This window comes from Neovison vison, chromosome 1, assembly GCF_020171115.1.
Source record: "Neovison vison isolate M4711 chromosome 1, ASM_NN_V1, whole genome shotgun sequence".
Lineage (NCBI taxonomy): Eukaryota > Metazoa > Chordata > Mammalia > Carnivora > Mustelidae > Neogale > Neogale vison.
Window position 1 is genome coordinate 20382451 of NC_058091.1, and position 16699 is coordinate 20399149.

Consider the following 16699-nt stretch of genomic DNA (forward strand, 5'->3'; position numbering starts at 1 on the left):
AGCACAGGGCTTTGAAATTTGGCTCTAACTTTGGGGTTTTAGCTATATTCCCTTAACGCGACCGGATACAAGAGCCTTCTGGCAGGGGTCATATCTCAGATTCGGTAAAAGGAAAACTGCTCTGAAGGAGCTAAATAATACCAACCTTTTTTCTCCTCCTTTCCTTCCATATAGTTCAATACCCGTGCTTTAAAATACTGCTTTTGTGTAGCACTGGGTAACCACTTCTCCTTGAAGAGACAAGAATAATTAACCTGAGATAGTCACACTGTATTAAGCCTGATGGATTTTGAAGGGAAATTGATTTTGTAATGTTCTTGCATTAAGAAGATGTTCGAATGGGATTCTTTCCTGTCCCTGGACTTATATCTTCCCTCTAGCAATGCGTTTGGAGAAGATGGCTTCCGTCTTCCTTCCCACTAAATTAGAAAAGACCACAGGCAGCACGAAAGACACTAAGATGAACTTCAGAAGTTTTAAAGTATGTCCCTCTATATCTGGGCTTCTGTAATTATTCCCATGATATCTTAGATTATACCATAAGTCATATATTTCAACTCCCATTCAAATGACCATTTCTAAAGTAACTTCAACTCGTTTTTTACCCAAACTATAAAATGAGTCTTACTTTTCCCTCTTGAAGTGTCATTCTGGCTGCTTTCAAACTCTAAACTCATTTGAAGTTTTCTAATATTTCTTCAGAATCACAATGTGCCTGCTTCTAGAACCCAACAGTGAAGGTAGAAATTAAACCATTCATCAGAAAATCCCTTGGGCCACTTCCCTCCTCAAAAAGTCTGAGCATCTAACATAAAGAGCTCCAAGTGCTAGGATGGGAGATCACAATTTCATGATTTAATAGTAGGGCCATTTACATTTTTTAAAGAGCATTAAGATTTTTTTGTATATGCTTTATTCCTACCCAAATGATATATATCATTTGGGTAGAAATATATCATTTGTGCCTGGCCCAAAGTCACCACATGATAAATGGTTTTTTTACTTACTTCATTTTTCATTTACTCAAAAATAGAGCCTCTGTGAAATCCTGTGTCCAGTGTCCCACTTTACATTTATGGAGAAAAAGTCAACACCTCTCTCTGAAGTGGTCAGTCTCTTTGAGATGATGGTATTATAAGTAAAAATCATAACTAAGTGCTTCAAAGCTCCCAAAGTGCTCATTTTTGTTATCTCCCCAGTATAAATGAGAAAACTGCATGTGGCATGGGTAGAATTCCCCAAAGTCACACAGCAATTATGTGATGGGGCTGGGAGAGGAACCCAGGTTTATCTGAGCACAAAGACTGGAAGTGACATTGACCACGCTCCCTGATGCGTTCTCTAAAGTGACCTTCTCTTCCACCCTTGCTTTCTCTTCGTTCCCATAGAAACAACACGAGATAGTGAGGGAACAAATGGAAGGGGTGAACGCTTCTCTGAAGACGTCTTTGGATTCTCTGACAACACCTCGTCTGACCCTCTCAGAACTTGATGAGACAATAAAGGTAGGGATGCATGTGACTTGTAGGTTTGTATTTATAGCAGATTGGAACAGTGGCTCAGTATCACAGAACAATAATGGAATCCAATTCAAATCTGTCACGTTAACCAGCACTACAGAAACAAGACTGGGTGACTGAGCTTTTCAGTTTCCTTTGTGGTATGGTGGCACAACTCACATATGGCTATTTAAATTTAGATTTAAATTTAATGACTTAAAATGAAATAAATTAAAGTTGAATTCCTCAGTTGAATTAACCATATTTCAAGGGCTCCATAACATCATGTGTGGCTAATGGCTACTAAATTGGACAGCATAGATCTCCTGGCAGAAAGTGCAACTTAGAGCCATCCTACTCACTCTTTACTTGTAAGTTGGGTATCTAATAAAGCTAGCATTCAAATCAATAAGAGACGTATTTTTAAAGTAGAAAATTTCCAGTGAACCAGACAATCCCAAAATTACTCTTAACTCATTTGTATTACCTTTGAAAGGATACCATTTTAAAGTCATCTGATCACCATCTCCTTCTTTGACAATTTCAGCAGCAAGCTCTCTGTCTTCCTTTCCACCCCTAATCCCATCACTGTCTTGGAAACATCAAAATCCAGATGGATGAGCCCACTAGCTTTCAGACTTCTGGCTCCTATAACTTCTGTCCAACAAGATTTTCCTCCAGCCCACCCTGTTATCCCTGCTATGGCCATACCGAGGTCTTGTCATCAATAACAGTACCTCCTTCCAAATCCCAGTGTTAAGCCCCGCCCTCTCTTATCTCACTTACTCTGGAATACCCACTTCAGCAATTCTCTGACCACATGGAGACCTCCTCCAGGTCATTATCCTGCTCCTCTCATATCCTCTTCTCCCTCCTTAAGTAACTAAAATGATCAGTACAGTAGTCCCTCTTATCCATGGTTTTGCTTTCCATGGTTTCAGTTACCCACAGTCAACCTCTGTCTAGGAGCAGATGATCCTGCTTCTCACATATCCTCACAAGGCCACTTGTAGTCTAATGCTACAGAATAAGACCTACATCAGTCACCTCACTTCATCTCCTCACACAGGCATTTGATCATCTTGCATCATCACAAGAGGGGTGAGTATGGTTAATAAGATATTTTGAGTGGGGTGGAGGAAGGAAGAAGATGGTAGACGAGGAGGAGACCTAAATATCCTTGGGTCCCAGGAGTTCAGCTAGTTATCAAACCATTCTGAACACCTACAAACTCAACAGGAGAGAAGAAGAGAAGAAGAGCAGCAATTCTAGGAACAGAAAAGTGACCACTTTCTGGAAGGTAGGATGTGTGGAGAAGTGAATCTGAGGCAATACACTAGAAGATAGACCGCAGGGGGAGGGTCCAGCTCCTGGCAAGCAGTAGAGAAGTGGAGCACAAAATCAGAACTTTTAGAACGTCCGCTCCACTGAGGGACATCACTCCAGAGGCTACACAGGGGTGGAGCCCTCACAGGGACAGTGTGGTCTCAGAACCCATGAGATCCTGAGGGGTCCCTAAGTGTGGCAGAGCTCCCAAGTATCAGAGTGGGGAAACCGGCTGCAGAGATGGAGCCAAAGAGCAGGCTCTCAGCTCAGGGTTACCTTAAACTGTGACTGAGGCACAGTTGGGTTACTCCTCTTCCAGCAGGGACTCCATAAGCTGCAGATCCAGAGAGACCCTTTCCTTCCTCCTCTGGGAGGAGTGGCACAGGAGCATGCTGCAGTAATTTGCTGGGTTTGGAGACTCCGAACGGGGCTGGGCACTGTTTCTATCTCTCTGCACCAGAGATAGAGACTCTCGGTCACAGGCTGGATGAACACAGAGCATGGCCAGAGACCAGCGAGATGAGAGTGATGGACTGCTTTTCTCTGAGGGCATACTGAGGAGGAGGGGCCCTGAGCTCTCAGCTCCTATAGGGCCAGAGATTGGGGGACCACCATCCTCCCATCCTTCAAAGCTGTACAGAAAGTGTTCAAGGAACAAAAGCTACCAAAAGCAAAACTGAGAAGATTACTTAGCCTGGCTGCTGGCAAGGGCAGTGCAATTCCACCTTGGGCAAAGACAATTGGGAATCACTGTAACAGGCCCCTCCCCCAAAATATTAGCAAGAACATCCAGCCAAGAACGAATTGACCAATCAATGAGAACTGCAGAACTCCAGAGCTAGGAGAATGCAACACATAGAATTCATGGTGTTTTCCCCACAATTCTTTAGTCTTTCAAGTTAATTTTTTTAACTTGAAAAAATTTTTTTCTTATTCTATTTTTTTAATTTTTCCTCTTTCCTATTTTAACCTTTCTTTTAACTATTTTATCTTAACAATATCTTTTTTTAAAAATCTTTTTTTAATTTTCATTGTTATAATCATATTCTATCCCTTCATTGTATTTAACCTTATTTTTTATATACATATAGGTTTCTCCTTCTTTAAAATTTTGGGATACAGTTTCTTCTTACAGATCAAAATATGCCCTAAATCTAACACATGGCTTTGTTCTAGTCTCCAGCCTGATCACGTTCTTTCCTCTTTTTTTTTTCTTTTGTTTTTCTTTCTTCAACCAACTTCTTGTCTTATCAATTCCTTTTTTAAACTTTTTTTAAATTTTCATCTTTGCAGTCATATTCCATCCCTTCATCTTGTTTACCCTCATTGTGTGTGTGTGTGTGTATATATATATATATATGGTTTTTATTTCTTTCAAATTTTGGGAGAGTTTCTTCTAACAGACCAAAAGATACCCAAAATCAAGTGTGTGGTTCTATTCTATTCTATTCACCAGTCTAATATATCTAGTGTATGTATAATTCTTTTTTTCTTTCTTCTTTCTTCTCCCCCTGGTTTTGGGTCTCTTCCAATTTGGTTTGTGTATATTTTTCTGGGGTCATTTCTACCCTTTTAGTATTTTGTTCTCTCATTAATCTATTCTTATCTACATAAAATGGCAAAGCAAAAAAAACTCACCTCAAAAAAAAAAAAGAAAAAGAGGCAGTACTGATGGCTAGGAACCTAATCATTATGGACATTAGTAAGATGTCTGAACTAAAGTTCAGAATGCCAATTATCAAGGTGCTAGCTGGGCTCGAAAAAAGCATGGAAGATACTAGATAATTGCTTTCTGGAGAAATAAAATCCCTTTCTGGAGAAATAAAAGAACTAAAATCTAACAAAGTTGAAATTAAAAAAAGGTATTAATGAAGTGCAATCAAAAATGGGGACTCTTACTGCTAGGATAAATGAGGCAGAAGAGAGAATTAGTGATATAGAAGACCAAATGAGAATAAAGAAGCTGAGAAAAAGAGAGATAAACAGCTATTGGACCACGAGGGTAGAATTTGAGAGATAAGTGATACCATAATATGAAACAGTATCAGAATAATTGGGATCCCAGAAGAAGAAGAAAGAGAGAGAGGGGCAGAAGGTATATTGGAGCAAATTATAGCAGAGAATTTCCCTAATTTGGCTAAGGGAACAAGCATCAAAATCCAGGAGGCACAGAAAACTCTCCCAAAACCCTTCAATACCCCATCATCTATCTAATAGTAAAACTTACAAGTCTTGGTGAGAAAGAGAAAATCCTGAAAGCAGCTCGGGACAAGAGGTCTTTAACATACAATGGTAGAAATATTAGATTGGCAGCAGACTTATCCACAGAGACCTGGAAGGCCAGAAAGGACTGGCATGATATATTCAGAGCACTAAATGAGAAAAATATGCAGCCAAGAATACTATATCCAGCTAGACTGTCATTGAAAATAGAAGGAGAGATTTAAAAAGCTTCCAGGAAAAATAAAAACTAAAAGAATTTGCAAATATCAAATCAACCCTGCAGGAAATATTGAAAGAGTCTTCTAAGCAAAGAGAGAGCCCAAAAGTAACAGACCAGAAAGGAACAGAGACAATATACAGGAACACTCACCTTACAGGCAACACAACGGCACTAAATTCATATCTCTCAATAGTTACCCTGAATGTAAATGGACTAAATGCCCCCAATTTAAAGACACAGGGTATCAGAATGGATGGAAAAAACAAGACCCATTGATATGCTGTCTGCAAGAAACTCATTTCAGACCCAAAGACACCTCCAGATTTAAAGTGAGGGAGTGGAAAACAATTTACCATGCTAATGAACATCAAAAGAAAACTGGAGTGACAATCCTTATATGAGGTAAGTGAGATTTTAAGCCAAAAACTATAATAAGAGATACTCAAAGGGTCTGTCCAACAAGAAGATCTAACAGTTTTAAATATCTATGTCCTAACATGGGAACAGCCAATTATACCAACCAATTAAACACAAAATCAAAAAAACACATTGAAAATAATACCATAATAGTAGGGGACTTCAACACCCCCCTTCACTGAAATGGACAGATTATCTAAACAAAAGATCAACAAGGAAATAAAGACTTTAAATCACATGCTGGACCAGATGAACATCACAGATATATTGGGAACATTCCATCCCAAAGCAACAGAGTACACATTCTTCTCTAGTGCACATGAATATATCACATCCTGGGTCACAAATCAGGTCTCAACCGGTACCAAAAGACTGGAATCATTCCTTGCATATTTTCAGACCACAGTGCTTTGAAACTAGAACTCAGCCACAAGAGGAAAGTTGGAAAGAACTCAGATACATGGCTGCTAAAGAGCATTCTACTAAAGAATGAATGGGTCAACCAGGAAGTTAAAGGAGAAATTTAAAAATTCATGGAAACAAATGAAAATGAAAATACAATTGTTCAAAATCTTTGGGACACAGCAAAGGTGGTCCTGAGAGGAAAGTACATAGCAATGCAAGCCTTTTTCAGGAAACAAAAAAGGTCTCAAGTACACAACCTAACCCTAAACCTAAAGGAACTGGAGAAAGAACAACAAATAAAGCCTAAACCCAGCAGGAGAAGAGAAATAATAAATATCAGAGCAGAAACCAGTGAAATAGAAACCAAAAGAACAATAGAACAAATCAACAAAACTTGGAGCTGATTCTTTGAAAGAATTAATAAGATTGATAAACTCCTGGCCAGACTTATCAAAAAGAAAAGAGAAAGGATCCAAATTAATAAAATCATGAATGAAAGAGGGGAGATCACAACCAACACCAAAGAAGTACAAACAATTATAAGAATATTATAAGCAACTATACACCAGCAAATTTGACAATCTGGAAGAAATGGGTGCATATAAACTACCAAAACTGAACCAGAAAGAAATAGAAATTCTGAACAGACCCATAAACAGTAAGGAGATTGAAGCAGTCATCAAAAATCCCAACAAATAAGAGTACAGGGTCAGATGATTTCCCAGGGGAATTCTACCAAACATTTAAAGAAGAGTAAATACCTATTCTCCTGAAACTGTTCCAAAAAAAATGGAAATGGAAGGAAAGCTTCCAAACTCATTTTATGAGGCCAGCATTACCTTGATTCCAAAACCAGACAAGCACCCAGGATAATTACAGTCCAATATCCTTGATGAACATGGATGTAAAAATTCTCATGAAAATACTAGCCAATAGGATCCTACAGTACATTAAAAGGATTTTTCACCAGGACCAAGTGGGATTTACTCCTGAGCTGCAAGGTTGGTTCAACATCTGCAAGTCAATCAATGTAATGCAATACATTAACAAAACAAAGAACAAGAACCATATGATACTCTCAATAGATGCTGAAAAAGCATTTGGCAAACTACAGCATCCTTTTTTGATCAAAACTCTTCACAGTGTAGGGATAGAGGGGACATACCTCAATATCATAAAAGCCATCTGTGAAAAACCCATAGTGAATATCATTCTGAATGGGGAAAAACTGAGAGCTTTTCCCCTAAGGTCAGGAACACGGCAGGGTTGTCCACTATCCTCACTGCTGTTCAACATAGTACTAGAAGTCCTAGCCTCAGCAATCAGGCAACAAAAAGAAATAAAAGACATCTGAATCAGCAAAGAAGTCAAACTCTCACTCTTTGCAGATGATATGATACTTTATGTGGAAAACCCAAAGACTCCACTCCAAAACTGTTAGGACAGAATAGAGAGCCCAGAAATGGACCCTCAACTCTATGGTCAACTAATCTTCAACAAAGCAGGAAAGGATGTCCAATGGAAAAAAGACAGCCTTTTCAATGGTGTTAGGAAAATTGGACAGCCACATGCAGAAGAATGAAACTGGACCATTTTCTTATACCACACACAAAATGGATGAAAGACCTCAATGTGACACAGGAATCCATCAAAATCCTTGAGGAGAACACAAGCAGCATCCTCTTAGACCTCAGCCACAGCAAGTTCTTCCTAGAAACATCACCAAAAGCAAGGGAAGCAAGGGCAAAAATGAACTATTGGGACTTCATCAAGATCAAAAGCTTTTGCACAGCAAAGGAAACAGTCAACAAAACCAAAAGACAGTCAACAGAATGGGAGAAGATATTTGCAAATGACATATCAGATAAAGGTCTAGTATCCAAAATCTATAAAGAAATTATCAAACTTAATACCCAAAGAACAAATAAACCAATCAAGAAATGAGCAGAAGACATGAACAGACATTTCTCCAAAGGAAACATACAGTGGCCAACAGACACCAAAATGTGCTCAACATCACTGGGCATCAGGGAAATATAAATATAAATATAAACATAAATATAAATATACACACATTTACTATTCAGCCATTAAAAAAACCCACAAAATCTTGCCATTTGCAATGACATGGTTGGAACTAAAGGGTATTATGCTAAGCAAAATAGTCAATCAGAGAAAGACTATTATCATATGATCTCTCTGATATGAGGAATTTGAGAAGTGAGGAGGTCATGGAGAGAAGGGAGGGGAAAAAATGAAACAAGATGGGATTGAGGAGGGAAACAAACCATAAGAGATTCTTAATCTCAGGAAACAAACTGAAGGCCACTGGCAGGTGGAGGATAGGGATAGGATGGCTGGGTTATGGACATTGGGGAGGGTATGTGCTACGGTGAGTGCTGTGAATTGTGTAAGACTAATGATACACAGACCAGTACCCCTGAAGCAAATAATACATTATATGTTAATTAAAAGAAGATATTTTGAAAGAGAGACCTCATTCTCATAACTTTTATTACAGTATATTATTATAACTGTTCTATTTCATTATTAGTTATTGTGGTTAAGCTCTTACTGAGCCTAATTCATAAATTAAACTTTATTATAGGTTTGCATGCATAGGAAAACCCTAGTATATATAGTTTGGTACCATCCACAGTTTCAGGTACCCATTAAAGGTTTTATAAAGTCTCCCCCATAGATAAGAGGGACTATTATATAATCATTATTTTCAAACACCCTTCACTTGTATACCCACCTCTGCTCCCTACTGTACTCACATGAGAATTCTATTCCCATATCTTAGTAAACCCAAGTATCCCCAGCATCATGGCCATACCAGAGAAGTCAACATAATGAACAGCCTACCTCCTCTTTTGTCAGTCTGTCTGGTGAATTTGCTTCATGCTGCACTGAAATATAAAAGCAAAGAGAAGAAACTTCCTTAATCTTTCCACCCCAGTTCTACCAGTCCACCTACATCTGTATTTACCCTTGTACCTCCCTTCCTCATATAATTAATGAAGTGTCCCTTTTCCTGTCAAAGTCCCATCTCCCCGCCTATGCTCTGAATCCAATCCTTTCTCAGCTCAATACTCCCCAAAGTATTCCCTCTCTCTTCTGTGTTATCCAATTCTTATTCTCTATTGGACCATTACTACCAAAATGTTAACATTCTGTAACTTATTCCCTGGCCTTTAAAAAAGGAAAGAGCTTGCCTACATCCCCTGTAACCTCTGCCCCATTACTCTACTCTGCTCAGCTTCACAGCAAAACACCTCAAGAATCATTGACCATCGTCATTCCCACCCTCCAGCCCCCTGGTGTCTATTGTACTCAACCATTCCAAATGGGATTGCATGCCCCTCCACTGAGACCGTTATCCAGTTCACCAATGAACTCAACATAGCTGAAACTGTGGCTGCCTCTTCCTCTCCCTGCTGATTAAAGTTTCCTCCTTATATAAACACTCAGAACTTTCATCCTGGCTCCTCCAGTACCCCACTCACCTGGTCCTCCTCCCACTTGATTGGCCATGTTTTCACCTCTACACATCCTCTATGTAGTATATATTGTAGTAAATATTTTAGGTTCTGTGGCCACATATAACCACTCTCTCATTTTCTTTCTTGTTTTTTGTTTGTTTGTTTTTATACAAAAAAGTAATACCCTTTTAAAATGTAAATAATATTCTTATCTAGAAGCTATATAAAAATAGGCCTCAAGCTATTTTTGGCCCAGAACTCTGTCCATCCTTACTCTGGTATAATGACTGGCTCAGTTCTCAGTCCTAGGCCCTCTTTGGTACTTACACTTTCTCCATAGTTGATCCCATTGAATCTCATGGCTTTAAAGAACAATCGTATGCATGATCCCACAATTTATACCTCCAAATTTCATACTTCCAGTATAATCATTTTACCTGGTTATTCCACCCCCAGGACTACATGATTGTAGAAGGCAAGAACTGTGTCTATTTTTTTAACTTAATTTTATTTTTTCAGTGTTCCAAGATTCATTGTTAATGCATCACACCCAGTGCTCTATGCAATACATGCCCTCTTTAATAACCACCACCGGGATCACACAACCCCCACTTCCCTCCCCTCCAAAACCCTTGCTTTGTTTCTCAGAGTCCACAGTCTCTCATGGTTCGTCTCCCTGTCTGATTTCCCACAACTCCCTTCTCCTCTCCTTCTCCCAGTGTCCTCCATGTTATTCCTTATGCTCCACAAGCAAGTGAAACCATATGATAATTGTATTCCCAGAATGTAGCATAGTTCCTAGCACAGAGGGTTTATTTCTATGGAGATAGTATTAAGTTTCTAGCCATTTGGTAGGTCATCTGGGGAACAATATTTTTTAAAAAATTATATTTATTTGGTGAAGCCACCTGAGTAATCAGATTTGTTCCTGGATAGCAATTGGTTGATTTTGAGAGGGAAAATAACATGATCATATTTGTTTAAAAGAAAGATCACCACTCCTGTAGGAGGGTTCGGAGTGGGCTGAAAGATTTAAAGTCTGGGCTGGGAGAGAGGAGTTAGATTATTCAGAAAGGGAAGCGCTAAGTCAAGTCTGAGCAACACCAACTTTTACAGTCTCCTTCCTGGACAGTGAAACAGGAGACCCAGGAGAGAGCAATGTCACAGAAGCTAGGGAAAGAGATTTTTAAGACAAAGGCAGTGACCAACACTGTCACAAACCAGATAAATCTAGTAACTAAAGACAGGAAAAGTGGGTCAAATGGATCTGGCAACATGGTGTCTGACACTGGAGATCTTGGCAAGAACCATTTTTTGTGGAATGCACTGCATCAACAAAGAAAAGAAGCTAGAGGGGAAGCTATAGTCAAGGAATAAGTTTTATTTGTTTGTTTTTAATGGGAGAAGTTAACTGGGCATGTTTACAACTGAAATGGGAGTCAGTAGCTAGGGAGCAAGAAGAATAGAAAACAGGGCAGCATGCCTTATACAGAAAAGGAATGCTTTTCCTCTTAAAGTATGAGGAAGATGTACATAAATTTGTGCTATAAATAAGTGTATAGGGGATTTTTGGTGGAGGGAAGGAGCTGGAGGATGGTGGCAAAGAGTTGTTTGCAACTCTTCTTTGTTAGTATTGGAGTCTGTGAGGAGAATAGTACCCCCTTTCAGCACCCAAGTTCTAAACAAGTTGAAAAATAAATAAAATAGTAAATATAAAGTCCAAGACTATAACCTTCATTTCTGATGCAGTTAAGATGAGGGCATGGTTTTAGATCTCTTAGCCAAGTGGGGTTGCTAATATTCAATTCCAGAATTAGGCACAGCTGCCCACTCAGGAGGACAACATTGCAAGGTTCCTATAGGGTTTCTGCCTAGAACAGCTTTCATTAGAGACAAACACAGGAAAACTCGGGCTTTCTGCTGTCAGCTTGCTACCAAGAGGCAGAAGGTAGAATTGAATAGAGCCTACATAGTTATTCCCCCCAAATTTACCAATTAAATAAACCAGTTCCTCTCTCAGGAGCAGAGTGAAGAAAGGGGTGGAGAGGTCTGAAGTTTCATCAATTGAGCTCCCTTTATATGGAGGAAACTTCAGGAGTATGGAAAAAAATGATTCCTGCTACAGTTAGTTGATGTCTCCTAAATTAAAAAAAAAAAAGAAAATAAAAGAAAAGGGAAAAAATACAGTGATCTATTTAGAATCAGAGAGTGATGGAGGAAGGAAATGTGATTGGCTTAAGAATGGTGACAATGTTTAGAATCACTGCTTGAGTGACTGGGGAAAATGAATGATGCTTATTAGATTCAGTAACTGAGATATCATTAGTTTGAATTTCTGCTTTGTTGGAGTAGTAAAATAAAAAATAGACTGGAGTGGGTCAAAGAGTGAATTAAAAAGCAAGGGAATAGACAGCTAACATAAACACTTTTTTGGCTCTATATTGCTATGGAGGGAAAGAAAAGTAAGGTAATAACACTGGAGAGATGTGTGGGTAAAGGAGGTTTTTTGTTGAGCTTGTTTTGTTTTCAGGTGGGAGAAGGCAGAGCATGTCTGAAAGCTAGGGAAGCAATCAGTAGGAAAGGAGTTTTTGAGGATGCAAGAGAAATAGATAAAAGTCTACTTAAAGTACTTCAGACTGCTGTATACCTGACCTAAAATTTACTGAACCTCATAATAAGGAAGACTAGAGATTATCTTCTGGTGCTCCCTGGGGAGAAGATTTTAAGTTATTCTATATTCAATTCACTTTTTAAAATATTTTCTTTAGAATGCTTCAGGGATTTATGCGGAAATAGATGGAGCCAAAAATGAACTACAAGGAAAACTGTCCAATCTAAGTAATCTTAGTCATGATTTAGTCCAAGAGGCTGTTGACCATGCACAGAACCTTCAACAAGAGGCTGATGAATTGAGCAGGTAATCTCCTGGTTTTAGAAATGCAAATATCTATGTAAACTGAATAACTCATTTTTATTCAATTCCATGTACCCGAGTTACAGGTTAGCAGGTTGGGTTTTGGGTTGGGTTTGTTTGTTCATTTGTAAGTTGCTTGATTGGTCAGTCTGAGAGCCAGCCAGTCATTGTTTATTGTCATTGTTTTGGGGAGAGTTTTTTGGTTAAAAAAAAATATATATCTGTCAGATTAGAGACCTGTGTTGCGGAAGGGGTGGTTCTGCTCCATAATTATTAATAGGGTGACCTAAGACATTTTGGTTAGGGGCCTAATGCTGCACAAAATATTATCAAGTAAGGGCACCTGGGTGGCTCTGTCAGTTAAGCAACCGACTCTTGATTTTGGCTCAGGTCATGATCTCAGGGTCATGAGACTGAGCCTTGTGTCTGGCTCTGTGCTCAATGTAGAGTCTGCTTGAGATTCTCGACATTCTCTCTCACCCTCTCCTCCTGTCCCTCAGCTCTCTTTCTCTTCCTCAAATAATAAATAAGTAAATCTTTTTAAAAATGATTAAGTAAATGAGATCCCTCTACAAGGTCTAATTCTGCCACCATCACATATTTATTTCACATACAGCATTAGCTTTTTACACCCAAGGGTCTTAAGTAAAGTTGGTTGGAAGTTGGCAATACAATTGACTTCTGGTAAATTCTCATAGACACTCTATGGTGCTCAGCAGGAAATGTTTGATTTCAACACCTGATTAAGAGAAAATCAATTGACAATTTACCTCACAGCGTCTAGAAGAGAGTCACACACCCTTTGGGCACTCAATTAATGTTAATTGAAATGTACTGAAAGATTGGAATTGAATTCATGACCTTGAAATGATAGGTAAATGATGAGATAATTATAGAGAAAGACTACAAACCTGGAAATTAGGAAAAAAGAATCAGTAAAGGTCATGAATAAAATAAGAACCAATAATAACTCTTGTTCAGACTTAAACTACCTTTTTATTCCTGGTGGTCAAAATTCTCAAATATCCCTGCAAATTTTCAGAGAATTGAAAGGAAGAGAGGAGACAGACAGAGAAAAATAGATGTTATGTAAAATCTTGGTGTCCGAGATGGCATTATATCCATCTAGTGGATATAATCCAGGAAATTTGCTTTTGATCAAACCAATAAAATGAAGCTTAGATAAAATATGATTCAGACAATATACTGTATTGAAATAATATTGTTTCTGAGATCCCTCTTGTGTCTCTCTTCACTGGTTTTTTTGTCCTCTTAGTGAATCTTCCTGTTGGTTGGGATCCCAAAACATACCTTCACTAAATGCACAGTGTTCTAGCACAATTCTAAGAAAGTTACCCATGCTATATATGAAAAATTGTTCAGAAATATCAATCACCCTGAAGTCCCTTTTGCATGTAGGATATTTCAGACTGGGTATATTCAGGGAAGCATTGAAATTCATAGATGTCTTTCCCTCAAAATCTGAATATTCTTCATCTTCTATCTGGTGACCCGGTGATTTGCTTCTTGTGCATAAAACAGAGATAAACATAATTCATCAAGAAACTTCCATTTCAAAAACACATTTTTATTTTATGTATTGATGCAGTACCTCTTTTGTGCCTCGTAATGAAAACAGCATTAAAGACTCTCTTAATCATTTCTTGCATCTTAACATTAGCAAACAAAATTTAAAATATTAATGAATTACTTGTAACATTTTATTTTTTGTATCCCTTTTAAAATTTCCTCAGATTTTCCTCTCTGTGTCATTTCTGAAAACAAGGGGTTGTGGGTAGGAAGAAGTAGAAAGTATGTGAATTAGAATTACCTCTGTAGAGCAGAGTTGCATTATGGTTTTCCTTGACCCTAGGTACTTTTGCCTCTGTGGGCCTTTTCCTCCATAAAAAAAATTTAAAATTACATGTCATGATAGCATTGTTATAAAGACTAATGTAATCGTTATTAGTATCCTCATTGTTCTTCTGATTTTAAAAAAAAATGAAAATGAAAAAATTCTTTATGGGGCCCTCTTATGCCTAAGGGATAAGTCAGCTCTCCCACAAAGGAGCCCAATGATTGTGAACTAGAACCAAAGAGAAGAAAGTAGCCAGGGAAATACAGAGAAGTCGTTCTGAGCCTAAGAGACCATACTGAAACTGAAACTTGATGGAGGAAATTGAGAATCAATAGAGTTCAGTAGGTCAAGGGAGTTGGAAGAAATGAGCCAGTGTGGGATCCTCAATGTCACATACTATGTCACAGAGAATCTTCTGGAAGTTACTGATGAATCAAGTGATAGTAGTCATCAGTGTTTGGGACTGAGAAGAAAATATGCAACTGGTGTATTTAAAACTGAGTAAAACTGAGGCAAAGGATTCAGGATGAGATGCAACAGTGACAGGATGTTTATGTTAGAGAGGAAGAAGTACGTGTCAAAAAAGTGAATTATTTTATGAATACACTTAGAATTTGAAGTTCCAATTCGGGAAATAGTTTAGGCACAATAATAAATTCTGATGTTTATTGGATGACAGGCGTGGGACCAAGCATGTCACCTAGTTTATCCCTATTGTACCTCATATCAGTCCTCTGAGGCATATACATTATCAGGCACTATGTGAGAATGCCCAGTGCATGATGGGTACCCAGTAAATAGTGGATGAACCTTACAGAGGCCAGAATGGGGTAAAGGCAGCGAACATGGTGTATAGGGCAAAGGTGGAAATGGGAGTGAGTAGGGCTTTGCACTTTAAGGAAGCCGCTGGGCCCCACGAGTGAGACAAACCATAACAACATGTGTCCTGGTTCCCTCTATGAAAAGGGAATAAAAATGGCTAGTTCATGGGTGTGGTAAGAATTAAAGACATATCATACACACCACAAGGCTAGCTCAGAATCGGAACATAGATGCCCAGTATGTATCATTCCCCTTCTTAAGGGAAAATACAATGTTTTATAAAGTGAACAAAAGGTTGAATAAATAGAGTGAAATCTACTCATACCTAACACCATGCTGAGCCTTGCACCTTCTCTGAAGACCTTGGTTTCTTTGATGGAAAGAAAATAACGATGATGATCTGGGTGAGTAGGTGGGGAAGGACTGTGTGTTCGTTCCTGGGCCTGACCCCCACCACATAAACTCTTGCTTGAAGAGGTGCAGAGGCCTGTTTTTAAATCAGTCCCTTTTCCTGTAGCCACTGCCCGGCAAACGGCTTCTGTGAGCCAAAATGGGGTAAAGTCTTGGGGGCACCAAAGGCAGAGGAGAGCAAAGAACATGTGCTCCCAGGAGAAGCAGCTTGGGAAAACTTCGCCAAGCCAGGTGGCTTTGAAGAACGGGAAGGAGGTCCCTGGGGTCCCAGAAGTACTCAAATCAAGCCATCAAAATGGCCCCATTTCCCACTAAAGTGAGAGAGAGGAATAATGACACATGTTTTCTTTAACAGGAATTTGCACAGTTCCGATATGAATGGGCTGGTACAGAAAGCTTTGGATGCTTCAAATGTCTACGAAAATATTGCCAATTATGTTAGCGAAGCCAATGAAACGGCAGAATTGGCTCTGAACATCACCGACCGAGTTCATGACGTGAGTATTCCCTTGTGGGTTTTTTTGTTGTTTTTTTTTTTTTGAGCTTTTGTTTTTACGTAATCTCTACACCCAATGTGGGGCTCGAACTCACAACCCCAGCTCAAGAGTCACATGCTCCACTGACTAAGCCAGCCAAGCGCACTCCCCCACCCCAAGTATTCCCTTATTTTCAAGTTCATTTATATGTTGCCTTCTTCCAGCTTAGGACTATTCTGTTTTCTAATGCCCTCACTTGAGCTTCCACTGTAATGCAAATGGCAGAAAGTGCAGAACTAAGAAAAGACCATTTTTTTTATGTTATGAAGGTTTCAGTAACACTTCTTCAAAATGTGCCATACTCTTGTCAGCAAATGTCAGTTCCTTTGACAGCTTTTTTAAACCACAGTCCCTGAATAAAACATATTTAAGATGAGCCTGTACTGATAGACAAGATGTTTTATGCACACATTCACATTTTTTTCAAATCAAAAATTGTTTATTGAGTGACTTCTATTTGACAAGCACTTTGGTGGGGCCTTGGCCGGTTGCTGGTCTAGATTGACTGAATTTTCCATGAAAAACATTTGTCTTGAAATGGATTTTATGAAATGGATTTTATTTCCTCGTGTTACCATTTGAC

The 16699-nt window shown here is 38.8% G+C and overlaps 1 protein-coding gene across 3 annotated transcripts in view; it reads left to right on the plus strand.

The window, feature by feature from the left end:
* Positions 1–16699, plus strand: part of LAMA4 (laminin subunit alpha 4) — a 147237-nt gene that overhangs the window by 82763 nt on the left and 47775 nt on the right. For all 3 annotated transcript variants that reach the window (XM_044244267.1, XM_044244276.1, XM_044244285.1), the window contains exons 12-14: positions 1389–1505; positions 12344–12492; positions 15936–16077. In XM_044244267.1, the coding sequence (XP_044100202.1) occupies positions 1389–1505; positions 12344–12492; positions 15936–16077 (408 nt within the window). The remainder of the gene's footprint in view (positions 1–1388; positions 1506–12343; positions 12493–15935; positions 16078–16699) is intronic.